We start from the raw sequence: 27,150 nt of genomic DNA, 5'->3' as shown, positions 1-27,150 counted from the left end.
GGGGAGGTAGGTGTGGTTATAAAAGCCCAACAAGAGGGAAGGATCTTGGTGATGATGGAAATGTTCCAGATCTTGCATATATCAATGTCAATAATGTGGCTGTGATACTGTATTACCATTTTTGAAGGTGTTACCATGCAGGGGTAAACAGTATACGGAATCTCTCTGTATTAGTTCTTACAATCATCTGTAAACCTATATATAAAAAGATTAACAAAACCACTCCCCATGCCTGGGTTGCAGTCCATACCTGGTAAATTACAATACTGAGAGATGGGAGCCAGGCATCAGCAGTTTTTAAAGATGGCCAGGTGATTCCAGTGGGCAGCAAATTTGGGGACCACTGAATTGAGCAATTCAGAAGCCTCTAAGGAGATAATCTAAGAAGAATGAGAAAAAACAAACAGTTTTCTTAAAGTTCTGTTAGAGGCATCTTTGCAAAAGGGAATGGTGGAAGCATCCTATTACATTTTGGGCACAGCCCCAGACAATTTGAGGGAGAAGCCCTGACTGTTTCTTATTCATCTCGTAGGCTCCTAGCACTGAGTTTTCCCTAACTGAAAACTCCAGCCTCCACACCAGCATTATTAACCACTTTACTATTTGTATTAACTGACAAAAAAAATTTCATAAATAGTTCAGTTTCTTCCTATCCATCTTTATCCCAATGATCTTTATTAAATCCAGCCTGAGAAGTGAGTTATATAAACGCTCATAGAAGTTCCAGGGCCTCCCCAGGTGTGTGGTTGTTTTAAAATTAACTATCCATCCACACCTGGTCGGAATTTCAGAAACTAATATTCACTTCCCTTTTTTCCATGACATTTATTAGAGATGCTGCTTAAACTTGCTCTAATAATTGGTATGAAGTATAAGACGAAAGGACAGAAAGAAGCTGAAACTTTCCTTTCTTTAAGTTTGGACCCAATTTCACCTTTACAGTGAGTCCTATTAGACTGATGAGTGGATTTTCAGAATGTTTCTCCGTTGCATGCTTCCAAATGTTATCATGCCTTCTTTTTTGACTGAAGTCTTCTCTTGGGACTTTTTCTTTTAAATTAAAAACACTGTTTAAAATGCATGATCAGAGCAACATTGAAGTAATGAGAAAAGGCAGCCTTATCGGATAAGATAATCTGCTTTTCCTCAAAGATGCCATTTTTATTGCATTAAGGGTTGCTTGCTCAGAGATCTGAAGAAGAAACACAAATTAACTCTGTACATCAAGTCTTCTTTCTCACATCTGTTTGATTTTTACACTACTAGTACAGAATTGGCTCCATGGAGACCCACAGAATAGGAAAAATGAGCTATCTTTAATATTTATTTTTTTATTCCAAGAAATCTTTAGGGAAAGATGAAGTTAGACAGAGATGCTAGTGAATGAATGTAAATCCATTTTACTATTCTTTTACTGCTAAGCAGGACAGGTCAGGAGTCATCTCCTCTGAAACAGAGGCACTTGTGGATTTAAGCATACACAGATGCAGAGCATTCAACTCAGTTAAGAACAACCAATGGAAACAAAGCAATGCACAAGGTTACCTCTCACCCCATAATGGAAATTTCCCTTCAGCAACACCTGGAGGCTGCAGTCAAGACAATTTAAATAAAAGACTCAGAGGCAGGAAACCCATACTCAGCCCAGCTCTTTAGGAACACTGCTTGTTGCTGCACCAATTTACTCTGCCTCTAATTCACTATTCTCTACTCTCACCCTCCTTTGGGTCTCACCAGGCATGGAGCCCTTCCCATCCAGCCCCCCTGCAAGGGCCTTTGCTCAGGCCATTCCTGCTGCCTGCAATGAGGACCCCCCTGACTCCTTGCTGCTGGCTCCCTCTCAGACTTCAGGTTTCAATTATAATATCCCTTCCCAGTCCCCTCACTCCAGAGTCAGTCTCTAACTCTGAATCCTATTCTCAGACTCCTATTCCAGGGCTTGACATCTGTTGCGGGGCATCCCACAGGTCTGCAAGCCTTGTAGTTGTCCAGCCTCGAGACCAAAGAAACTGCCTGGAGACAGCGACAGAGACAGGGGTGGATTATTGGACAAGGGAATCCTACAAAGGGTCCTGGAGCGACAACTCAACACAACCAGTGGACAGGACACGGCAAGAGCCTTTGCTACTCAGGGGAGGAGGAGGCTATCATTTACAGGGAGAATTGATGTCTGTTGCCAGGGACTAATTAAGCCCTATAATTAAGAGGACTGAGTATTTATGTGAGTGAAGTAGGGGCTGGTGGAGCAGGGGATGTACAAAGAGCAAGAGAACAGCCATCCGAAATGGCCTGACCATATAACATCTAACAGATAATTATTTGTGAAATTAATAAATGTTTTCTCTGAAAACTTAATAAATGCTTCCTCCAGCTAGAAGAGTAGATACCCTAACATTCCTTAGGACAATTTCAGTGACTAATAAAAACTGACTACATTTTTCTTTTGGCCTCACCGTGTGGCTTGCGGGATCTTAGTTCGCCGACCAGAGATAGAACCCCTGCCCCTTGCTTTGGGAGCACAGAGTCTTAACCACTGAACCTCCAGGAAAGTCCTGACTACAGTTTTGATTAAACATGCACACGCATATGGTATCTAAATACAGAGACTACAGTGATCAGCTCAAGCCATTCGGGATCTGAGACTACTTTCTGATGATGATATGTAGGCTACTCATTTAAGCATTCAGTGATCTGCGAGCCAGACCTGACCACTCTTGTTTCACAGCTGTTTTCCTCCTCCACTCACTTCCATGCATCTATTCTCTGTCCCAGTCACCCATCAGAGACATCTCTACTGCCTTACATGTCCTAAGGACCACTGAAAGTAGATTTTAAAGCCTTGGAGAGCAAGGACCACTCTTTTAATAGTAATAGCAAACACTATTGAGTATTTCCTCTGTACCAGTCAAAATATTATGTGCTTTCCTGTATTAATAAAATATGCAGTGGAGCCATGATCGGAGTCCACGCACGACGACTGCAGAGCCGGTATACACACTCGTCTTTAACCTGGATCTGACACTTCTCAGCTGTCAGCATGAGCTCTGGCAAGCTGCCTCAGTTTCCTCTTCTGTAGAATGGGGATGACTTAGTATCTATCTTAGACGGTTACTGAGAGGATTAAATGCTTAGAAGGTGGCCGGCCCACTAGACTCATTAAATGTTAGTTGTTATCATTATTGTTTACAATTATTCCAGGAAACCTCTCAGTCCTGGTCTTAGCACGGAAAGTCCCCTGTTCTAGGCAAAAGTTCAAAATGAGTCTAGAAGGCAGGCTTAGGTAAACGAGTCAGAGGTACCTTGCTCATTCTCCACCGCCTGCCTCTTTCAGAGCCCACCTTAAAATTTCCCCTTATATCCTGGAACTGACCCTTCCCCTCGCCACAATATTTCAAGAACCTGTACTCCTTAGTCTACAGGTCGTAGTGCAGAAAGCATTACTTTTTTTGTACATTCTTTTACGCAGACCACCGATCTGTTTTTCTGAGCAAATTATTTGGTGTCAGACCGTTCGTCAGTCTATCAAGGTTTAAAAAGTCCCGGCTACCTGAGCGAAACGAGAGCATCTAGTGCCCCCTGCCGCCTTTCGTAGGTAAGGCACCCAAACAAGAAACTCGACTCACTGACCGTGAACTTGCGCTTCAGTTCAGTTCAGTCGCTCAGTCGTGTCTGACTCTTTGCGACCCCATGAATCGCAGCACGCGAGGCCTCCCTGTCCATCACCAACTCCCAGAGTTCACTCAAACCCATGTCCATTGAGTCAGTGATGGCATCCAGCCATCTCATCCTCTGTCGTCCCCTTCTCCTCCTGCCCCCAATCCCTCCCAGCATCAGGGTCTTTTCCAATGAGTCACCTCTTCGCATGAGGTGGCCAAAGTACTGGAGCTTCAGCTTTAGCATCATTCCTTCCAAAGAAATCTCAGGGCTGATCTCTTTCAGAATGGATTGGTTGGATCTCCTTGCAGTCCAAGGGACTCTCAAGAGTCTTCTCCAACACCACAGTTCAAAAGCATCAATTCTTTGGCGCTCAGCCTTCTTCACAGTCCAGCTCTCACATCCATACATGACCACAGGAAAAACCATAGCCTTGACTAGACGGACCTTAGTCGGCAAAGTAATGTCTCTGCTTTTGAATATGCTATCTAGGTTGGTCATCAAGTTCTAAATAGAAATCGGTAAAAAATATAAATCCTAAAACTTCTATAATAAATATATAAATAAATAGAAATAAATAAAATAGAAATCCTAAATAAATAGAAATCCTAAATAAATAAAATAGAAATCCTAAAATTGAAGTTAAGATTCCCATTTTATCTTTTCTAGAATTCAATGCCCTGAAATTCATCGGTTTACTTTGCCTATGCAAAAAAAAAAAAAGAGTCTGGCTTAATTGTACTTTTCTCTTTTACCTTTGCTTTCCTTGAATTCGACTGTAGCTGTTTTGACTTGGGGATTTATTTGTACTGGTTTTCGTCTTACTCTTGGCTCGCTTTCACTTCCGTGAAGCCTGAGGCTATCGCCCGGTTGAGGCGTCGGCTGGCAGAGGCGACCTTCGCCGGCTTCACCGGCCTCGGGAACCCTCCGACGCGCTCTGAGAACCTTCTGACCCGCCCCGAGAACCCTCTGACGCGTGTTGACCGCTCAGCTTTCTCAGATACCGAACTTCCCCGGATTTATAGAGGCGCCGTTGGAGCCAATGGGACGCCAGCGCACGACTGAGTGTCGGATGAGCTCGACCAATGAGCATGCGAGTTAGGCGCTATGGGCCCGCCCATCTCGGCCGTATAAGCGGTCTGCCGGTCGCTCACGACCAAAGGAGAAGGTCCCGACTATGGTCTGGCCTGTGACCGGTGCCCACGAGCGGGCTCCGCGGCGTCCTCGCCGGGGAGGGTACAGCTGGATCTGCCATGGGGGTCAGAAGCAGGTCAGGGCGAGCAGCCTGTGGAGACGATGCGCCCAGCCGAGAACAGGCACGGGGCCTCCAGAGAACCTTCCAAGAGCGAGCAGGTCGCGGGTAGGGGCTGGGAAACTCGAGAGTCCCTGGGTGGCCTTGGGCATCGTCCCCATGCCGCCTGGCCTAGAGGGTAGGAGGCCGGGAGTGAAGTGTGCACTCGGACTGGGGCTGAGCCAAGTCCTGCAGTGCCCCAGCCAAGACCTCCATCCCCCCGCACGTTCTCCCCTCCAGCTGGGAACGGACTCACCTTGTGACCGCAGTCTCTGCCCCAGGAAGCCCACGTTTCCTGATAGCGACATCTGAGCACAGAGGAAGACAGGGATAGACGGTAGCACTTTGATAAGAGGGTGTCTTCCAGTTGTGACCGCCGGCCCGGCCAGGTTGCCCTTTTTTTCCCCTCCCAGCCTGGAGGGGCTGCGGTCTTGAGTTTTGTTAGGGCCTCGGTGGAGTTGAGATCTCAGTAAGGAGGTGGTGTAGCTGTCTTTCCAGAATGAAATCTTTCATCCTCAGGGTGAGAATGGACTTTTGCTGCGGATTGTGGCTTTATTTGTAATCCTTCCAGTGAAAACTTTGGGAGATCCAGCCCTCCTTAGCTCGTGGATTTCTAGTAAGACATTCAAAGCTCATGACTTCCTTGTAAGACTTCTTGTGGCCATGTGTCTCACCCGACCTTTTCAGAAAATTGTTCATTAGTGACATAAACTTGGACACCCAGCCTGTGTATTAACTGTCATGTTTTGTATCAGGAGAGTGCTAGTTTTAACTTTTTTTTTTTTAATAACACTGAGTATTGTGACCATGTTTTCTAAGAGGTCAGATAACGAAAATGAGGACGATTATACTACCAACGCAAAAAAGGCTAAACAACTGTGTTACGTTAGCGTCCCTGGTGGCTCAGACGGTAAAGCGTCTGCCTATAATGCAGAAGCTGCTGCTGCTAAGTCGCTTCAGTCGTTTCCGACTCTGTGCGACCCCATAGACGGCAGCCCACCAGGCTCCCCCGTCCCTGGGATTCTCCAGGCAAGAACACTGGAATGGGTTGCCATTTCCTTCTCCAATGCATGAAAGTGAAAGTGAAGTTGCTCAGTCATGTCCGACTCTTAGCAACCGCATGGACTGTAGCCCACCAGGCTCCTCCATCCATGGGATTTTGCGGGCAAGAGTACTGGAGTGGGGTATCAGTCGAGAAGATCTCCTGGAGAAGGAATTGGCAACCCACTCCAGTATTCTTGCCTGGAAAATCCCATGGATAGAGAAGCCTGGTAGGCTACAGTCCATGGGGTTGCTAAGAGTCAGACACAACTGAGCAACTTGACTTTCACTCTTACGTTAACAGCAAATGGAAGGACACATACAGTTGGATCGAAAGGGGTGGATGGTGGTAAATAATCCACACAGAGTATCCTGTACAGTGTGTGGGAAAGACTTTGGGATTGGGCATAGTGGAGAAGGGGATGTGAAAGCACATTTGGAGACTGAACCTGGCAAGTTCAGAATGAGAGAGGTGAGTGCTTCCAAACAAACCAAAAAGTGTTGTCTTCTGGGAAAATGAAATCAGCCTTCAGTTAAAAGTATCAACAGCAGCTGCTGAATTAGGGTGGGTGTCCTACCTGAACAGACATGCCTTGTCCTTTGGGTTGTGCTTTGATTATTTTATGAAACTGAGTACAGTCACTTTTCCTGATTCAGAGGCAGTGACCAAAATATCCTGTGGTTATATGATGAATTTACAGATGTCAGCAGCTGGGCTGTCACAACAAGCCTGTGGAAACAGTGGGTGGACGTTTTTGAAGAAATGAATTCCTACAAATCTAAAAACTTGTCGTTGCTAATAAGTAAAATTCCAAGTATTCCATGTTCAAACATTTGTGTTGAGTGGATATTTAGCTTAATGTCATCACATTGGACTGAGCCTCAGTGTCACATGAGTGTGAGAACAGAGCTGCAGGTCAGAGAGAATTTGACTCTTGATCATGTTTATCCAGTTTTACCACTGCACCAAAGAGAAGGATATCCTGAAGGCTGCAAGCAACTCAGAAAACTATTATTGGAAAAGAAGACAGAAAGAATGAAAGTATTCTACCGTATCTTGGGACAGAAAGAAATATGTCATCTTTTAAATATGGGAAATACCTGTTTAATCTTATTCATATTTTCCTTTTAAAGTTTTACTTTATGTCTCTTATTTATATATTTGTATTAAAAATATCCACAATGTGTCTACTTTAGAGATAAATGATACACATGTATTGAGATGCTTGTTCAAAATTTGTTTTACTGATGAGCAGAGAGAGGCCTAAATGATAAGGCCTAAATGATCTAGAAGAAGAAAAGAATCAAGGACCTGACACAGGCTTTGTCATTTTTTAAAAAATCAACAAGTCCCTTATGATGTTGGTTTCTATGAATCAGTCTCCCAAAGCCAGGACGCCCCTGGAAGAAAGGATACAAACTGAGTTTCTGCACATTTGAAAATGAGGACCAGGCTCAGGATCACAGGGCACTGACTGATGTGCAAAGGTCCTTGGAGGTCCTGCCTGAGCAGCCCATCTGCAAGTCAGTCGGGCTCTCAGCCTTGCCCTTCTTTCACATCCACCAAATACAACTTAGGAAACCCTGCATTACTGGGGACTGGGAGTTCTGCAAATCCAAAGGGGCCTGAGGATAGAAATCAGGAATTGGAGAATCTGGATGGGAAAAAGAAGTTTCTGTGTCCACCAACCTCTAACTGAAACTTAACATTTGTTTCCATTAGGAAAATAGCAAACCAAGAAGTACTGGTACCTGTGACTGTGTCATCCCCAGGAATCACAGATATTCACATGTTACAGATACCTCAAAGTATTGTTATATGCACCACTACTTGGAAGTTACGGTAATTATTATACCCACTCCTAGATCCCGTGATTTAATAATGAAGCACATCTTTAGCACAGATTTAAATGTTTCCTACTTTAATAACTTTCCTTCTTTGGATAACTTTATTTCAATAAAACTGGCTTCCCTGGCAATCCTGTGTATTTTATCTTGTACGTTTCTCCAGGACTAGTGGCGCATTGGAAGTTAAGACTCCGCTGTGGATAATGAGCAGACAGCTTTACAAAAAAGGTAGAGGTGAATAGATTTTGCGGCACCCTCACCTTGGGCTCTAACTTTCCCATTAGATGGATTAGGTGGCAGTTGGTGGCATGTAAGCTAAGAGGACAGTGGCCCCTTTGCCTAAGAACCTTCCTGTTCCTACATGTTTGTTCATGTTGGTCTTTTTTTAGATGAAAATACTTTGAGTAGGAATATCCTGCTTTCAGCCTCTTAAGAGCACAGTGATAGGGCTGGAAGGGATCTCAGCATCATAAATCCAGGCTCTGGGGTTCAGGGGTAATTTACTTGAGGAGGGGGATCACATTAGTGAAAGATATTGAGGCATCCCAAGATAGTTTTTGGTTTTATTCTTGATAGAGAAAGTGTCCTGGGAGTCTTGGGAGAGAGAAAAAGGGAAGGAGGGAGGAAGGAAAAGAGACACACACATGTGGGCACAAGCAAGGGAGAACACACGTACATGGGTGCTAGCATGCACTGGACTAAGGATGGCATAGAAGGGGATGAGGAGAGCTGGAAGAACTCAGCACCAAACTCCAGGATACCACTTTCTCCATCCACCTTCCAGCACCTGCCATCAACACTCCTATGAATCTCCCAGAATCCTGTTAACTCCCCCAGCCCACCTTAGACTTCTCAGAAGTTAGATACAGTCACACTGCTTCCTTGAAGCACTTTTAAACACAAGGAGTAGATTCAGCAAACAAATTTCACAAGGTTTAATTTATATTCTTAATTTCTTTTTTTAAATTAAATTCTATTATTCCCAACCCCACGGCACCCCTAGAGCTGCTTGATGAACCCTAGATGATGCTTTCCTGGTGGCTTAGATGGTAAAGAATCTGCCTGCAAAGCAGGTGACTTGGGTTCGATCCCTGGGTTGGGAAGATTCCCTGGAGACGGGAATGGCGACCCACTCCAGTATTCTAGCCTGGAGAATTCCATGGACAGAGGCACCTGGCGGGCTACAGTCCATGGGGACATGACAGAGTGATAGCCTAGATGACAGCTGTCTTCAAATCTGAAAAGCTATTATATAAGGAAGAGGGTTGGAGCTACTGGCAGTGGCCTGGAAGGCAAAACTGGAGTGAGATGAGAAGTTGTAGCCTGGAGGCAGGATTCACAGGTTTATCCCTGGGATTAGACACGATTTAGTGCCTTTCAGTTCTGGCAGTCTGTACCTGGTCCCTTCAGGTACTTAAGCCCGGCAAATCCTGGGTTTTACCAGGATGCTGGTCTCCGCACCACATCTAGATAACGTCGTAGATGGTACGATGTAATGAAGGTTGCTCGGGCTTTGAAACCAGACAAACTCGCGCTCTAACCTTTGCATCCCACTTAGGAGTTGAGTCTGTGGAAAACTCCTTCGCCTCTCCGAACCTTAGCTCCCTCTGCTGAAAATAGGGTCAATCTGCTAGAGAGTACGTAAAAGGCCTGCTGGAGAGGCCCACAAACGCTCCTTAAGTGAAGGAACCTCTACACTGGTTAAAAATCTTTTGCCATCTGGAATCCCCGTTACACCCAGATTCACGCCCAGTCTCGCTCAGTCCGGCAGGGGGCAGGAGACTCCAGTCCCAGGATCAGGGCCAGGCCCGAAAGCCGTGCCGCCGGAGCGAGTGGCCGGGTCCCGAGCGAGTCACCGGGTCCCGAGCGAGTGACCAGGTGTGGCCGCCGCCTGAGATGCTACAGCGCCGGCACTGCAGGTGGTACAGCCAAGTAACAACCTTCGCTGCACCGGGAGGGCACCGGCCGGGTAGGACCGAGCTGCGGAAGAAGGGATGCTGCGCATGCGCATGCGCATGCGGGGGGGCGGGGCCGGTGCTTCCCGGAACCAGCAGCCCCGCCCACTGCTGGGAGGTGAGCTCTCGGAGTGGGAAGGCGCTGGTGGCAAGGTTAGCTTCTCGGTTCCAGGTACGAAGTTTTCCCGTAGATGGCTCCCACCTTTTTTTTTTCAGCCGCGGGGAGAGCTTGGGGCTGCAGGTGAGCTGTACATCTGGCTGTACCTCGAGATCTTTCTGCCCGTAATGTTCATGCAAAGATGCAGAAATTGGCAGATAACGATGCCGAGAAACTTGGGAAGATTTTGCAGGGGATGGAGTCTCTTCTTCCGGGGATCGCTTCTCTCCTTTTTCTGGGAAGTCCCCGAATTTCTTCCTTCCGAGGTCCTGAATCTCCTACCTGTCCTCCCTCCTTTCTCGGAGCTAGGGAGAGATGGAGAAAGGGGTGGGGCCCTTGGATCATCGCAGAAATGCTTGGTAAGGTTTCAGACCTTCCCAGCAATACCCAGACTTCACTCGAAAATGTCTTTCAAGCCCCGAAGAGTTCAAAGGTGTTAGGTAAAAGACGACCAGGACACCAAAAGAGTGTAACAGGCTTTAATGGCGAAGCGCTCCCGGGCGGGGTTCCCGGACCGAACGGGGCAGGTCGAGGAAGTCCGCGCGCCCCGACCGTGTTAGAAGTTTGTTTATATATGCACGTTGCGAGGGATGGCCGGTGGGGCGGCTTTAGCCGGCGAAGTGTGCTGTTATTGGTCCCCGGGATCCGTTAGGGCGTAGGGACTTCTCCCCGCCGGCGGGGGAGAGGAGGGGCGGCTCATCTTGGCAACCGGCGAAGTGTGCTGTCATTGGTCCCTGGGATCTGGGAGGATCCTTCCGTTAGGGACCTTCTCGCCGGCGGGAGGGAGAGGAGGGGCGGCCCATCATGGCCCCCTGGGTCGACCTTACATTCTGACCCTTTTGATAGGATAAGGGGCGCCGTTATCGTTTCTGGCTACTTCCTGCTGAACTGGGGCGTCGTTGGGGCTGAGGGTCGTGGCTGGATCCCGGTGACCTTTAGGGGGCCTCAGGGTCTCTGGACGGGAGTTAGGAGTATGCGGCCACCATCAACATCTGTCCAGTAGCCATCTGGGTCAGGTCCCTGACCCTCTGGAGGATGATCTGAGAAACACAAGGTCCTATCAACAGGATGAGGAGCAAGGCTGTGAGGGGTCTGACAAGTGGGAGAAGCCATTTTGCCCAAGATGACTTCCACCATCCGGAAAAGTCGGAACCGCCCAACTCGGCCTTTCTAAGTCTGATGCTTTCTCTCAGCTCTCGGACCTTGTTCTGAACTATCCCCGAGGCATTAATGAAAAGAAAACAACAGTCTTCCCCTAGGAACTGGCAGGTCCCCCTTTTTCAGCCCTTAGCAGGTCTAGGGCCCTTCGATTTTGGAGAGCCACTGCTGCCAGAGAGGTTATCTGGGTCTGTAATGCCATCAGGGAGTCTGCCACCTTGTCCAGGTCTCGATTGAGGTCTGTGGACTGCTTATAGCAAAAGTGCGTGGCTGATCCCAATCCTCCTGCCCCCAGTCCTAAGGCTGCGAATAAACCTCCTCTGAGGAGCAGGGGAGCTGCAGCTAATGCCCTCCGTAGGCAGTGGGTTGGTTGGATCTGGTCTTCCACCACCTGTGGTGTCAGAATGATCACATAGGGCGTAAGGAAGACCGGGGTGCAAGGCTGAGTCCAGTTGGGCGGGTTTGGGGATAGGGGGCCTCGTCTTGAGCCATCACAGGCCACTGTGGTTAATGAGGTGTCGTTGGCCAGAACGCAAGAGGCATTGGCTGGTAGATACAGTACCTCGGTGGTCAAGGGCCCCATTGGCCAGGTTACTTTTGTGGCATTTGGAGTGAGATTTTGGGCCTCTACCCATTTGCTGGGAATCGGTTGGGCAAGGAACGGTCGGGGTCTCAAGGGAGGACAGAGCCAACATGAGGGGTTTGGTGAGGTTTCAGTCAGGGTCTGATAGGTGTCATTGATGCTGGTGAAAATTTGGGATGAAAAATCCAGGGGTTTGAGCGCCTGATGAACCTGGTCTAGGAGTTGTTGGGCTCATGGTGTGGATCAGAGGCTTCAGTTGCTAACTTTATGAGGTCCTGTTGGACCTTATGTTGGGTTTGTTTTCGCCTCTGATCTTGGGCCCCCTTCCCGTCTGTCATTCCATAGTGAGTTAGCATGGTAAAACAGAGATCTTTGCCTCCAGCTTTATGGCAGTTAGAGGCTGAACTTGATTTGGCTGCCCCAAGCCTCTTGGCCATCCAATACCATTTACCTCCATGAGAGCATGGCTGGGCAGGTGGAGCATAACAGTCTCGGTGGACATAAGTGTAGTCTGTGAACCCAGTTTTTTGTGGTCTCGTTCTGTGTAGCCCCGGGGGCAGGGCGTAGGTTGTCCCATCGGTGTTATCATGGCCAGGAGGAATAGTGACAAGAGCATGTTTAGCTATGATATTAGGAGGAGAGTGATAAAGGAGAAAAAATCAATTGGAGCTTTTGTGAAAAGGAGGAAGGTCTCCTGTAAGTGCAGATCAGAAATTGCTTGGGTGAAAGAGTCATGGTCAATAATCAGGGTAGCCAGCCAGAGGTCTTGTAGTAGGGTCAAGATAAAATCCTCAAGGCAGGCTAGAGACATATGGCCAGGTCAGGCCGTTCTAAAGGAATAGCACCCCAGGAGTAGTGAACAGATGATAAGGTAAGTAAGGGCCAGTGAAAGTCGGAGGGTGGGCGGCCAGTCCTGGGGGTAGCCGTGACAGCCAGTCCAATGGCAAAGAGTATAGCCGAAGTTGTGATTGGCAACAGCCACAGCGGATGAGGCCAGTCAAGCATTGGACAGGGCGTGTCACTCACTGGCAGGAGGCAGGGGTGTCTTAGTAAAGGTGAATTGCTGGAGCCAAGAGTCGCTAAGGTCTGAAAGGAATTTGGAAGCCAGGAGGTCGGCCAGGCAGTGTGGTGAGAATATAGTTAGGGGTTGATCTAGAATTAGTTGTTTTTTTTTTTTTTTTTTGCATTTGCCTATAGAGAAGCTGCTGCTGCCAGGGCATGTAGGCAGGGGAACCATCCCCGGGCAGTGGGGTCTAACTGTTTGGAGATAAATGCCACTGGCAGCATTTCAGGGCCTGCAGGCTGTATGAGGGCTCCAAAGGCTATGCCCCCTTTTTCATCAGTGTACAGGTGATAGGGGAGATTGGGATTGGGCAGGAAGAGCGGGGAAGAGGACAGCAAAGCTGAGCGGAGGTTGTATAAAGCTTTTTTGACCTCTGTTTCTGAAGAGAGAGGTCCAGTGGGGGTGTCTTTTGAGGCTGTGTAGAGGGGTTTAGCCAGTGAAGCATAGTTGGGGACCCAGTGCCGGAAGAATCCTGTTAACCCCAAAAAGGACAAGATTTGTTCTCCAGTGGAAGGGGGCAGAGGTCTCGGAGAAGGCTGAGTCTGTCAGTAGTTAGAGCCTTGGTTGTTCGGGTAATCTTTAGACCTAGGTAAGTCACAGAGGTCTGGGTGAGTTGGGCCTTTTGTTGAGATATTTGGTATCCTTTAGCGCTAAGGAAGTTAAGAAGAATAGTGGTATGTGTCTGAGAGAGAGCTTGTGAGGGGCTGCAGAGCAGAAGGTCATCCACATACTGTAAGAGGACACTAGGGGCCAGAGGGCATGTGGCCAGATGCCGGGCCAGAGCCTGGCCAAAAAAATGGGGGCTGTCTCTAAACCCTTGGGGAAGGACTGTCCATGTTAGCTGGGAGGATTGTCGGGTTTCTGGGTCGGTCCATGTGAAAGCAAAGAGGAACTGGCAGTCTGGGTGTAAGGGAATAGTGAAAAAAGGCATCTTTGAGGTCTATGACAGTAAAGTGAGTCGTACTGCTAGGGATGTCAGAAAGTAAGGTATAGGGATTGGGGACAATCGGATGGGCAGGGATCATGGCCTCGTTTATCAGTCGAAGGTCCTGGACCAGTCAGTAGCCACCAGCAGCTTTCCGTACTGGGAGAATGGGAGTATTGCAGGGCGAGGCCGTGGGGACCAGGAGGCCGTGGCCTAAGAGACTATGATTGGCTTAAGACCGCGTAGGTGAGTCTGAGAGATGGGGAATTGAGGGCGGCTTGGGAAGTGGGACGGATCACGTAGTTTGATCAGGATGGGGGTGTGATGGGTTGCTACCAGAGGGATTTCAGTGTCCCAGATGGTAGGGTTGACGATTGGGGCCTCAGGGGAGCAGAGGAGAAGTAGGGGCAAGGTGAGAGATTGGGAAAGTGGAAGAGGTAAGTGAATGGTGGCCCTAAGTTTAGCTAAAATGTCCCGCCCCAGCAGGGGAGGGGGGCATGAAGGGATTATCAGAAAAGAGTGTGTGAACAGGAAGTGGTCAAGCTGACAGGGCTATGGCCCAGTCTGCAAGGGTTGTGAAGATGTGCCATCTATACCCACCACCGAGACCTGGGAAGGATGCAAGGTGTCCCTGAAGGAGGGAAGGACCGAGTAAGCAGCCCCCGTATCCATCAAGAAACTGATAGACTTACCCGACACTTGAAGCATTACCCTGGGCTTGGCTTGGGTCATGGGGGTCCCCGAGTCTGGGTGCCATCAATCTTCACCAAAGGAGAGAAGTTCCTAGGTGGGGTGCGGGGAGGAAATGTCCTTTTGGGGGCCCAGACCTTGGCCCGGTAAGGCCGGGGCCTGAGTCGCCCGGGGACAATCACTCGCCCAATGTCCCGGCTATTTGTAACGAGGGCAGGGCTTTGTCGGGAGCCAGGGGTTTGGGCATTGGCGGGCCCAGTGGCCCTCATGACTGCATTTGAAGCAGACTCCCGGCGGTGGCTTCTGGGGACCCACCCTCTGTCCCGTGGCCAGCCGCAGGGCTGCTACCAGTGCCTGGGTGTGTCTCTCAAGGAGGTTAGCCTGGAGTTTGGCTTTTTGTTTAAGCCTTGCCTTGCGGCTGGCTTCGGTAGCTTCTTCCCGGCCATTGTAAACCTTAAAGGCCATTTTTACCAGGTCTCGGAGGGGGGTCTGAGGCCCATCCTCAACCTTGGAGAGTTTTTTTTCTGATGTCTGAAGCTGACTGGGATATAAAATGGTTGGCTAGGGTAGTAACCCCTGCCGGAGAATCTGGGGCAATCCGGTTACAGGTGGTGAGAGCCTCTGTCAGCCTGTTAAGAAAGGCTGCTGGGTTTTCATCGGGGCCCTGGGTCACTTCATCTAGTTTAAGTAGGTTTACTACCTTAAGGGAGGTGGTCTCCATTCCCTCTAATAGGCATTCTATCATGTATTGAATGTTGGCCTTCCCTCTTTGTCCCTCTTGATAGTCCCACTCTGGGTCTACGTCTAGAATAGCAACTGCTCCGGGTGGCCGGGCTGGGTCTGCTGGGTTGGCTACATGTCTCCAGTCTGCTACCACTCTTGCTGCGGCCCAAATGGCCTTTCTTTTCTCTGGGGTAGTAGTGGACCCCAGGATAACAAACATGTCTTGCCACGTGAGGGCGTAAGACCAAGACAGCTGGGTAAAGTTTTTGATGTAGTTAGAGGGGTTGGCCGAGTAGGAGCCTAGCCGCTGTTGAATACAGGCAAGATGTTGGAGTAAAAAGGGCACGTGGACATGGGTGAGACCCTCTGGGCCGGCCACCTGGTGGAGAGGAAGGAGGGGAGCTGGCGGCAGATTGGGAGCGGTCTGCGACCCCGTGTGTGAGCTGACTGGTGAGTCAGAAAGGCGGGGGGCGGGGCATGGAGGAAGGGGCTGATATTGAGGTGGAGCCAGGGGAGTGGCGAGAGGCGTAGTCACAGGAGAGCTGGGCTGTGAGGACAGTCGGGGGGGAGGAGGCGATGAGGGGGAAGGGGTGGATGGAGAGACGGAGTCAGGGGGCGGTGGGAGGCATAGTCACAGGAGAGCTGGATATGGAGGGAGTGGGTGATGGCGATAAAGGGGAGGTTGGTGTGGGGGAGGTCAGTGAAGCCGGGCATGAAGGGAGGGGTGGATATAGAGGCGGCTTTGTCACAGGAGGGCTGGGCTGTGAGGGTGGTGGAGGAGGGGAAGACATGGGAGAAGTTGGCAAGGGTGATAGGAGAGTTTCAGAAGGGGAACAGTGGGTATATAGGGTGGGACGGGAGCGCAACAGCCAGAAAGCCCGTACGTAGGGTACCTCAGACCATTTTCCTGTCTTCTGGCAGTAATTATCTAAGTCACGGAGGATGTTTAAATCGAAAGTTCCGGTTGGCGGCCATTGTGAGCCATATCTAAAGAATATTGGGGCCATGCCTCAGAACAAGGAAGGTTAAGCGTTTGGAATGAATTTCTCCGGAGATATGCAGAGTTCTGAGGTTGGCAAGTAAACATTCTAGTGGTGTAGACCAGGGCCGGTTGGGCTTGGAGGGAGCTGCCCCCATGGCGACTATGAAACGAAGGTCCTGGACCAGTCGTTAACGGGGCTGGGAGTGGTCCGGTCAGGTGTCCCCGAACAGGCTGTCAACCCAGTGAGAAGGCCACTCAGCCAAGATGGATGTCTCCAAATTGATAGGCGGCGAGGAAGCAAGCCTGGCTTGCGGAGGAGGGGTCCAGACGCGGCCTCGATTTACCAGAACCGGGACACCCTAGGCATAATTGCCATGGAAGCAAAAACCCACCGAGCCCGACCGATGGAACTTACCCTGTATCCTGCCAGATGGTTCAATGGTCCCGGAGGGGTGACGGGGTGACCTGGTCTGGTGCGGGCCAGACCTGAGGGGGCCGTAAATCCCACTCGTCGAGGGATGGGCCCTCGCCTCGGGCCCCACGTTGGGCGCCAAATGTTAGGTAAAAGACGACCAGGACACCAAAAGAGTGTCTCACAGGCTTTAATGGGGAAGCGCTCCCGGGTGGGGTTCCCGGACCCAAACGGGGCAGGTCGAGGAAGTCCGCGCGCCCAACCGTGTTAGAAGTTTGTTTATATATGCACGCTGCAAGGGATGGCCAGTGGGGCGGCTTTAGCCGGTCAAGTGTGCTGTTATTGGTCCCCGGGATCCGGGAGGCTCCCTCCGTTAGGGGGTAGGGACTTCCCCCCACCAGCGGGGGAGAGGAGGGGCGGCTCATCATGGCAACCGGCGAAGTGTGCTGTCATTGATCCCCAGGATCTGGGAGGATCCTTCCGTTAGGGACCTTCTCGCCGGTGGGAGGGAGAGGAGGGGTGACCCATCATGGCCCCCGGGGTCCGACCTTACAAAAGGTAGGTAATTATTGATACTCAGCATATGGAAATGCTTTTTATATAATAGCTTAGGGAGATCTCTTAGTGGGTTCTCCAAATTTCGGAGGGCTAGGGACAAGGCAGGGCCCTGTCACCTAGTTTTGTGCGCTGTGCAGTAAGTCGTTTTGGTGCATTGCACCCAAGATGCTTTCTGGCCTTTCCAAGGGCTGGGCATTGCATTTGCGATGGGAGCACGTGATGCAACGCGCACACCATCTTCATTCCCGTCCCGGCCTTGTTAACGCAGCCTCTGGCTTTCCTGTGTGATTCTGAGCAAATCAAACAGTCCTGCAACGGAAAAGGAGCGACAAGGCGAATTGCCTTTGGTTGGGATTTTTGCTGTAAACCCTTACAACAGTTGAGAATAGATTTCTTTTGCCTGCTTAGAACGACACTCGGCTCCCTAAGGATATGAAGGGCTTTTTCCTGGCAATAGAGCTATATCGAGGGTAGGTCGGTTTCAGAGTATCTTAAGGCAGAAGTTATTCCTGAGTTTAGTCCTCAAGGACCTTGACTGGTGCAGAGAAGAGAGCTCAAGGGAAGTGACTCTACATTAGGGCCCCAAGAGAGGATCAGAGGAAAAACTGGGAGGCTCAGAGGAGGGAAGGGAACCAGCCTTCCACAGCAGGTGATTGACTTAAGGAAAAAATTAGGGTCCTAAGTTACCACCTGATGATGAGTGATCTCTCTCATAACTTCACCTCCATATGTAAGAATGTTTCCTGACTGTGTGTTGGTCATCTTAGACTGAATATGTTGTTTCCCTGTCTCAGGAAACAGCATCAAGGCTCTCCTCCCCACTAGTGGTCCAAGCCAGAGACTCATCCCATCCCTGTTCCCCCCACCCCAACTCCCCCACTCCGGGCTTGTTGACTCAACCCCCTGACCTGTCCGCTTCACTCCACTCTCATTTCTCCAGGCCAGACCACCATCATCTCTTCCTTGGCTTACTGCATCAGCCTCCCAGCCCATCTTTACCAGACTCCCTTTACAGGGCTTCTAGGAGTAGTCTGGCCCTTACACAGCAGCGCCCGCTCTTTTCACACCCCTTGCACTTCTCTCCATTTTAAAACCATGCCATGCTGTCTCACACCACTAGGGTTTGGTAGGTGTCTCCCTTCTGCCTAGCACACACCCTTCCTTGCCAGACTCCTCCCTTGCTTTACTGCTGCCCGCCTCAAGGCCCCAGCTGGGTCCCTGCTTCCTCACAGAATGAAGCTTAGGCTGCCAGCCTGGGAGGGTGGAGCTCCTGGTTATAGGGCCTGTGCCTCTCCTCTGAGGGCTCCCTCAGGCAGCTGCGGCCTTCCCGGTGCTGCGCTGGAAGTCCTGGAAGACCAGGGCCGAGTCCATCAGTGGGGCTTTCCATCTCTTCCTGCTTCCTGCACATAGAAGGCACCCAAGAGACAGTCGTTGATGTAATTGAGTATACATGCAAGTTATATCGGTAATATTATGGTTTGAGTCTATGAATGCCTGCATCATAAATCACCCTGCCTCAGTTGATTTCTCATTGTGCTGATGTAGTATTGCCCTTGTTCACATCAAGCTTAAAAATGGGTGTAAGAGTGAAAGGGAGGAATCATCATTTGAGCAGCTGATATTTGTTGGGTGCTCAGTGTGTGCCAGGCATGGGTTCTGAGTGCCTTACAGCATTAACTCATTTCATCACCACAGCAACTGTGAGGTAGGCATTTTTATTATCCCTGCTTTACAGATGGAGAAACTGAGATACAAAGAGATTAAGGAAGGTGCCTAACATTACACATTGGTGAAGCCAAGCATACACTGTGGAATGTGATGGGCTCCTAGAGAAAGACAGGAAGTAGGACTGGATGTGAGGTGCTCACAGGGCTGAGGGTGATAGGTCTCCAGGTGGAAGCCAGTGCAGGGTGGGCTAAGCTGCGAGGCCAAGAAGTGCTTAATCCAGAATTCAGAACTTTCAGGAACTTCAGTCTCACTTGCACGTTCACTCTTTTGGCACCTAACTTAGTTTTTGGAAGTACTGCTGATTAGGAATGAAACTTCTCTGAGTCTGCTATCTTGGTTCTGCTGTGTGACCTCGGGGCTGCTGCTTGCCTTTTCTGTTCTTTAGTCGCCTCATCTGCAAAGTGGGTAATGATAGTACTTACCTCCTAGGGTCGTGGTGATAATTAAATGAGCTGGTACATATAAGGCCTTGCAGTGGTGCCTGGCACGTGGTAACTGCTCAGGAACGACATCCTCATTATGATTTAACCATGGTTTTGGAACACAGGTCCTTCTTCTATATTCAGCCCCACTGGACCACTTCTTGGGCATCAACAACCATCCTGTTTTAATTCTTCATCCCACAGACATTGAGAATTTTCCATCGTTGCCTCCTTTTCAGCGCCATCCCCTCCTGTGCCTTGGGCTCCCAACCCCAGACCCTTCCTCACAGTAAGTGCTAGCTTACTGTACTTTTCCATTCTTCTGGGCGAGTTTGTTACCAGTTGCTATAGAGAATTAAAGACCAGGTTAACCTAAATGGCAAACAGTGAGAAAATTGTGAAAATACAAAAAATTCTCATATACCATTCCTCGTGTATACAAAGATAATTAATTTTCCCAGGGAGAAAATACAGATGTAAAATGTGTGCAGTCACCGCCAGGAATCTTAGAATTAAAAAAAAACCCCAACAAACTAGAGCTTATCTCATCTATTCTCCTCACTTTGGGGGAGTTGGCCTTTTAGGGATGGGGCATGGTCCAGGGTCCAGCAGCCACTAGTGACCAGAGGCCATGTGTCCAGCCTGTAGCCAGCACTCTCCTACGTCTTGGAGAATTCCAGGCAGGATTTCCGCGGAGTTTCTTCGAACTTTTCACCCGTGGGTGTTTCAGCTGCTTCTGTGAGGCCTGCAGGATCTCGCGGTCACTCAGTTAACTTCCTGCCAGGGCTGCATTGCATTGCATCTTTCAGTGGTTTCCCATGGACCAAGCGTGGGTGTCTCTGCCACCACAGGGGAGCTGTCTCACAACAAAGCAAAGAGCACGTTGAAAGGGAATCAGTCAACAAGCACACGTCCTTGTTACCCCTTTCCTGTTCTTAGATATGAAGAGGAGCGGGTACAAAAAGGAAAGAATTACAAGATAGGGTTAAGGTCAAGGAAGTTAGAAGAGCAGACGCTCCAGACCAGGTGGACTGTGCAGGTGGGAGTGGTTAAGGAGGTTAGGGGTGTGGCTGAGAAGGGGCGTGGTTAAGGGGACTGGGGGTGTGGCTGAGAAGGGCGTGGTTAAGGAGGTTAGGGGTGTGGCTGGGAAGGGGCGTGGTTAAAGGAGGTTAGGGGTGTGGCTGAGAAAGAAAGTAGGTTCAGAGGGAGATGGTTCCTAGAGAATGTAGGTCCGGGAGAAGAGGGCAAGTTCCAGGCACGGGAATGCAAAGTGAACATGGTAGGGTCACTGCCCCGCTAGGAGACCAGGCTAACCAGAGCAGAAGTCTTGCTGGGGAGGTGGAAAGGCGTCCCCAACTGAGAGGACAGCAAGTCTTGGCAGACGGGAAAGGAAAATCAGCCTCAGGTGTCTCCCTGAGTGATCTTGAGAGTGATGAGGGTTGTCGGGGACGGCGGCTGAGTGCCCTTGGGAGAGGGGGAGGATCTAGCTGCGCTTTTCTTAGTGAACTAGAGAAATTAATTTATATAATTCTGTGGAATGCACATCATTTTTATATACATTTTCTCCCCCAGACTCTTTTTATCTTGTAAAATATGTCCCTTCCCCCTTGCTTTAGACTTGAACCTTGCCAATGGACCTGATTGGTTTTGGTTATGCAGCCCTGGTGACATTCGGAAGCATTTTGGGATATAAGCGGAGAGGTGAGGCCAAACCAGATTTTTCATCAAAAGGACCTGGTGGGAGGTTGTGCTGGGATCATCTGAGGAGTCTATAAATAGGACATGAAGTCCTCAGGTGGCTGAGACCAGCATGTGGTGAGAGGATTCGGGGAAGTAGGGGGGTTCCCTGCAGCTGGGTGAACAGAGCCTGGGTGTCTGGGTCTCCCTTCATCTGTTAATATCAGTTGCATAATTAATTGACTTAACCTCCTCAGGGCTACTCACTTATTATCAGATGAGTTTGTTTTTTTTTGTTACATACTCATAGTGTCAAAAGGGCTTCCCTTGTGGCTCAGGCTGGTAAAGAATCCGCCTGTAATGTGGGAGACCTGGGTTTGATCCCTGGGTTGAGAAGATATCCTGGAGAAGGGAACAGCTACCCACTCCACTCTTCTGGCCTGGAGAATTCCATGGACTATATAGTCCATGGGGTCGCAAAAGTGTCAAAATGAATTATGTTGATGTTGTGTGTTGCAACAGAAAATTTGTTCAATACTTAGGTATAATATCTGAAGTGGTCTCTTCATCTCTGTCCCAAGATGGAGAAAACATGCAGTTGATAAAAGACTTTCATGGAGAAAAAATGAAAGGCCAAGTTTTCTATTTTAGTTTGTTTTAAGGTAAATGCATTTATATAGTCACAGTGCCCCACAATTCTCTTTCTTATTTTTTTAGAAATTCATAAAATGAAGTTATATTTTGAAGACTGTTTTATTAGTGACATTGGAGGACTTGAATTTCAGGTCTATATGGTTTTGAAAGTTAATTCTTTTAGTGATTTTTTGCTGCTGCTGCTGCTGCTGCTAAGTTGCTTCAGTCATGTCTGACTCTGTGCGACCCCATAGATGGCAGCCCACCAGGCTCCCCCGTCCCTAGGATTCTCCAGGCAAGAATACTGGAGTGGGATGCCATTTCCTTCTCCAGTGCATGAAAGTGAAAGTGAAGTTGCTCAGTCGTGTCCTACTCCTAGCGACCCCATGGACTGCAGCCCACCAGGCCCCTCCGTCCATGGGATTTTCCAGACAAGAGTACTGAAGTGGGGTGCTAGTGACGTGATTTTTTCTCTGAGGTGTAGGAAAAAGAGAGAGCGCGCTCGCACATGCGCGCGCGTGTGTGCGTGTGTGTGTGTGTGTTGGTGTTGCTGGAGGGTGTGGCAGGAGAGGGTTACTTTAGTTATAAGACAGCTGCTTCCACTTGTTGCCTGAAGAATTAAGCTGGAACCTAGTGCACGTGGCTTCGGTTTCTGGATGGGTGTGTGTGTGTGTGCATTGCTGTAATGGTTCTTAACCCTGCTGCAATCTGAATTTTCTGTAGATGTTTTAAAAAACAGAGATGCCTTGTAACTGAATCACTTTGCTGTACATCAGTAACTAACACAACACTGTAAATCAATTATACTTCAATAAAAATAAATGATACATTTAAATCCCTCTCCTCAAAAAAAAAACCCCAGAGGTGCCTTGACCCTAGAGATTCCAATCTGATAGATTCTAAATAGAGTGAGTGCCTTGAAGTGGGGACTATGTGTGTTGGTCACAGTATCACTGATGTGTACCCTCTTGCTGCCTATCTGGGGCAGAGGAAGTCCTCTCTGTCTGTCCGCGTGCCCGGGGCAACGCTGGGCGGGTACTGGCTGGGGAAGGGGATGGGTTGGCAGCTGGTTAGCTGAATCAGTGACCAAGTTTTTCCTGTTACTCATTGTGGTCCTGATCCACCCCTGAATCCTGATGTATTGAGGCTGGAAGCTTTGTTAATTACTCAGGACAGACCCACTGCTTGGTTTGCGTAGGACCCCCTCTACCTCCATGAGTTGAAAACATCATTTATCTTATTTTTATCGTCACAACCTGAGAGTGAAATAATAGAGGCAAAGAGAATAGGGAGAATAAAAGACGGGCATAAAGAAGTTAGATAATTGTCTAAGATCATGCAGTTGCCATTGGAAGCACTACTCCAAGGCAGGCTTTAACTCCACACCCATCCCTCCCATTGCTGTGTACTTGGGGTTCTGCATGAAACAGTCATTTCTTAGAAACTGTCCATGGATAGCTGATACATGATTTGGCCTTGTCCAGTTACAGTGCCCAAGAAGAAACACATTTTTTTCCACTTGTTGCATATATCACACATTAAGTGATAAAGGCATGTCTTCATTTGTGGATTTTCTATCTGAACCCTTACTTTTTTTTTTCCCCTCCAGGTGGTGTTCTGTCTCTGATTGCTGGTCTTTTCATTGGATTTTTGGCTGGCTATGGAGCTTACCGTGTCTCCAATGACAAGCGAGATGTAAAGCTGTCACTGTGTAAGGCATTTTTCCCCTGGTTATGCAGAATCAAAGCTTGGGGGTAGCTTTTTAATACCCAGCCCAGGTGTCCTAGAAAATACTGGTGAGTTGGCAGGTGGCAAAATGCTTGTATGGAGATGGAACACTATTCTTGTTCCTTTCTACACATACCTGATCAAAAGTAATGATGTTGCTGCCAGGCCTCAGAAGAATATTTCTGTAAAGTTTGTTACTAGGAAGAGAAAATAAAATTAGAAAAAATGAGGAATTATGTCTGAATTTTTGCTAACCCTTCTAAATGCATGTTAGCATAGTTTTTTATTACTGTGAAAATATCTAAAAAGAGACCATCTTGGATTGTTTTATTGAATTTACAAACTGCTTTTAGATCCCACTTTGCCTTAAGATTGAACCTAGGAAAGCAAGGCTGGGGCTTCCCTGACTGTCCAACGATTAAGACTTTGCCTTCTAATGCAGGGAGTGTAGGTCTGAACTTCTGGTCAGGGCACTAGATCTCACATGCTGCAACTAAGACCTGGCACAGCCAAATAAATAAATATTTTAAAAAATGATACACATATATTGGGCATTTTATTCATATGCACTTAAACAGTTAATATATCTTATTGCCAGTCATGTTGATTTGTGTATCAGCAAGTGATTTTGCCTTTAAAGTTGTTCTTAAATTGTGATATCAATGGCCTGGTCTCTTACATAATCTCTTATCATAGTGGTTCAGCTCCTAAAAAGCTGGTATGGTGCTTCTGAATTTGTATTATTATTAGACTGTTGTTATATATTTTGTCTCCAAGCCTTCATTTTTTTGAAAATGGAATGCTACGAAATAAAGCCAGCCTTTTCCTGCTATTATTTTATTAATCAGTCTTACTTTAAAGATTCACTTTAGAAACTGATTCTTTTCCTTCCATTTATTGGATGTCTCCTGTGAGTCTAGGCATACTGCCTAGTATTCCTGAGGAAACTTGGAAAAGATACAGTCCTGGCCTTCCCAGGAGTGTTCTATAAATAAAAATTTAACTTAGAAAAACACTTTTTCTTTTCAAGATATTTCAGCAATGGATTTTAACATGCTTGTTTACTCAGAAACCTTTTTGATTAGCTAATTTATAAAGTATTTTGACAGAACACTTTATCTTTTCAAGAACATAGCAACTCAGTACCAACACATAATCATTGTTATATTAAAAAGCTGAAATCAAATCCATCTGTTTCACAAGCAAGCACTGATAACATGTTTGAGGCCCTGGTTCATGCACTGGTCTGTTTTTTAGTTACAGCTTTCTTCCTGACCACCATGATGGGGGTGAGATTTAAGAGGTCCAAGAAAAGCATGCCAGCTGGACTGGTTGCAGGTTTAAGGTAAGAAAAATCTATTTTGATCTATTCTTTCCTCTGCTGTCATTTTGAAGTGCTGAATTTTGGGCAAAAGTCAGTTTTAACTTGAAAGGTCAAAGTAATTTTTATTACAGTTAGCATGACTATAAAACCTTAAAACATCATCCAGTCAATCAATTGCTGACATTTATGTGCCTGAGAATGTTTTTTATCAAATATACTTAGTGTTGCTATAGTATCTGATCACATGTACACAATTATACCTTTTTCAGAATAAAGAATTAAAATGAGCCTCATTTTTTCTCATGATTTACCTGTCTGAGGCAGTAAGTGTATTCATTTAAATCTGATATCTCTCTTACAGGGTTTGACAGTAACAGTCTCTCACAGTTATTTTGAGTTTTTAAGGGAGAAAACTTAATATTTTTAAAAAAGATAAATAGGGAGCTTCACATTTCTCTTAATCTCAGTAATTCTTTCCATGAGATTAAGCACATTCCCAAGTAAAAATTTGTGCATAACATTTTAAATTCTTCTTGGAAGCTGCCTTTATATATTGAAAGCTGTCAATGTGTTCATTTTCTTTGATGTAGGTTTTCACTTTTGGCAATTTATGCTAAAAAAATAATGAGATATATACAAAGACTGATGTCTATTACAACTCTGTGTCTAGTTGAAGATATGATGAGCTGAAAAATTAGAAGCAGCTTGAAAATTCACCAGTAAAGAAATGGTTCAATAATTGTTTTTCCACTTAGTGGATTATTGAGCAAGCATTGCATCTCATGTTTTCAAAAACCATTTAGTGATTGTTTGAAAATATTAATGACGAAATAGGAGATGAAAACAGAATAAACAACCAAATATAGTGTGATCTCAATTTTTTGAAAGTCTGTGTATAGAAAAACAAGATAGGAAGGAAATACTTCAAATACTTCATGTTAGTAATGGAATGAGAAATTTTCTGCTTTCTACTTTTCAATAGAATTTTCTAGCGTGACTGGATATAATGTTTATGATTTGGGAACAAAAGTGTGATTATACAGGCCTGATTTCTAATGAGAGTCCTGTTCCAATGATGATACTTGATAGTGGAAAGTCAAAGTAGAGTTTATAGGTTAAAAAGACACGACTTCAAGCTTGGAAAGTAGCTGAGATTGTAATAATAACACAAAATTGCCCCTTGATGAGTTTTTCAAGCTCCTTGCCTTAACTATCTATTGAAAATTTTGTTTCCTAACCGTTCTCTTATGAAAGTTCAGCCCAGATTTTCAGAACATTACATTCTGATTTTTCTCCTTCACTTAGTGAACATTTTTTAAGTGGCCAGTTCAGTCACATCTGGGAAGTTCAAGTACAGGGATCCTGAGAGCATCTCTGGCCCAGGGAGTAGCAGCAGAGCCGCACCCTGGAAGCCAGGGTCCAGTACCACACAGGTTAGGTGGGCACGTGAGCCTTCTCTCACCTCCTGAGTCACCTCCCCTTGCCTGTCTTTCGTTTTAATCCAGCCTCTTGATGATCCTGAGACTTCAGTTACTGCTGCTTTGAGAATCCAGAGAAAGTGAAAACTAAATCTGAGTCTTTCTGCTCTAACGGCCAGAAGCCTACTGTTTGTACCGAAAAGATAAATTCCAGTATGGAATGTTCAGTGTGGTCTTATTTTATGTTGGAAACTACTCAAGAAACACAGTCGCCTCTAATATGGACACTAGTTTGAAGGATTTTTTTTTTTTTTAATAAATAGTTTAACTGTTTTCTAATTGTTAGATTCTGATTTCATTAAAGATATTTTAATGAAATTGTGATGTACATCATAAATTGTGATGTACTCTTTGATTTTCTATGTCATGTTTTATAGATGGTGGTTCCAAATACTCATGTCTGGAGTAAGTTTAAACTATAAACTATAACTTATCAGATGATGGAATGCCCTAAGTGGGCTTCATAGAATGCTCTTGTATCTATTTGTCATTTGTGTTATATTCGATTTTTTTTCCCATTTTAATTGTATTTCTGCCAGTGTTTTTTTTTCCTTTGATAAACTTCATCTCCAGCACACTCTGTACAAATAGAATGTATTCAGTGTTCAAATAAAAGACCTGTTTTAAGCCTGTTTCTCTCATTTTAAAGTCTTTTCTATATCCTCATCATCTTTAATAGTATTTTTTAAGGATTCTATTCTACTCCCTTTATAATAACAGAAAATAAATAAAAGTTTAAATGTTTACAATTTGGAATAATAAAAAATATTAAGAAAATATACTGATACGTGGCTCCCTGATTGTCATTCCTTAATATTTTATGTTAAATAGTGTTAAACCACTGAGGGCATCAGATCACCCTCATTCTATACCGTGAAGATCAACTACAATTAATTAACTACCATTCTCAAAACCAACAGAAAGAACATCTCTATTTCCAGGGAATCCTGCCATTTTCAGAAGACAAGACAGATGCAAAGATGAAAAAAAAATCTGTCTTCCCCTTATTCACTTACAAAATATTTTCAATATTATTGTATGTTATAGAAACTCATTGTAGACAAATCAGAAAATATGGATAAGCTAAAAACATTTGTCCTCCTTACCGGCCTTTTTTCTC

At 46.8% G+C, this 27,150-nt stretch overlaps 1 protein-coding gene across 1 annotated transcript; it reads left to right on the top strand.

Annotated features, from left to right (window-relative positions):
* Positions 1-9,954: 9,954 nt before the first annotated feature.
* Positions 9,955-26,561, top strand: TMEM14A (transmembrane protein 14A). The gene is made up of 6 exons (XM_052649515.1): positions 9,955-10,030; positions 19,395-19,479; positions 20,807-20,891; positions 23,110-23,211; positions 24,486-24,573; positions 26,058-26,561. Exons 3-6 carry the CDS (start codon positions 20,822-20,824, stop codon positions 26,095-26,097), a joined length of 300 nt encoding a protein of 99 aa, XP_052505475.1. The 5' UTR covers positions 9,955-10,030; positions 19,395-19,479; positions 20,807-20,821; the 3' UTR covers positions 26,098-26,561.
* Positions 26,562-27,150: the final 589 nt, after the last annotated feature.

Source organism: Budorcas taxicolor, chromosome 11 (assembly GCF_023091745.1).
Source record: "Budorcas taxicolor isolate Tak-1 chromosome 11, Takin1.1, whole genome shotgun sequence".
Classification (NCBI taxonomy): Eukaryota; Metazoa; Chordata; class Mammalia; order Artiodactyla; family Bovidae; genus Budorcas; species Budorcas taxicolor.
The sequence above is the reverse complement of the archived record's forward strand: the minus strand, read 5'-3'. Positions and strand labels throughout refer to the sequence as shown.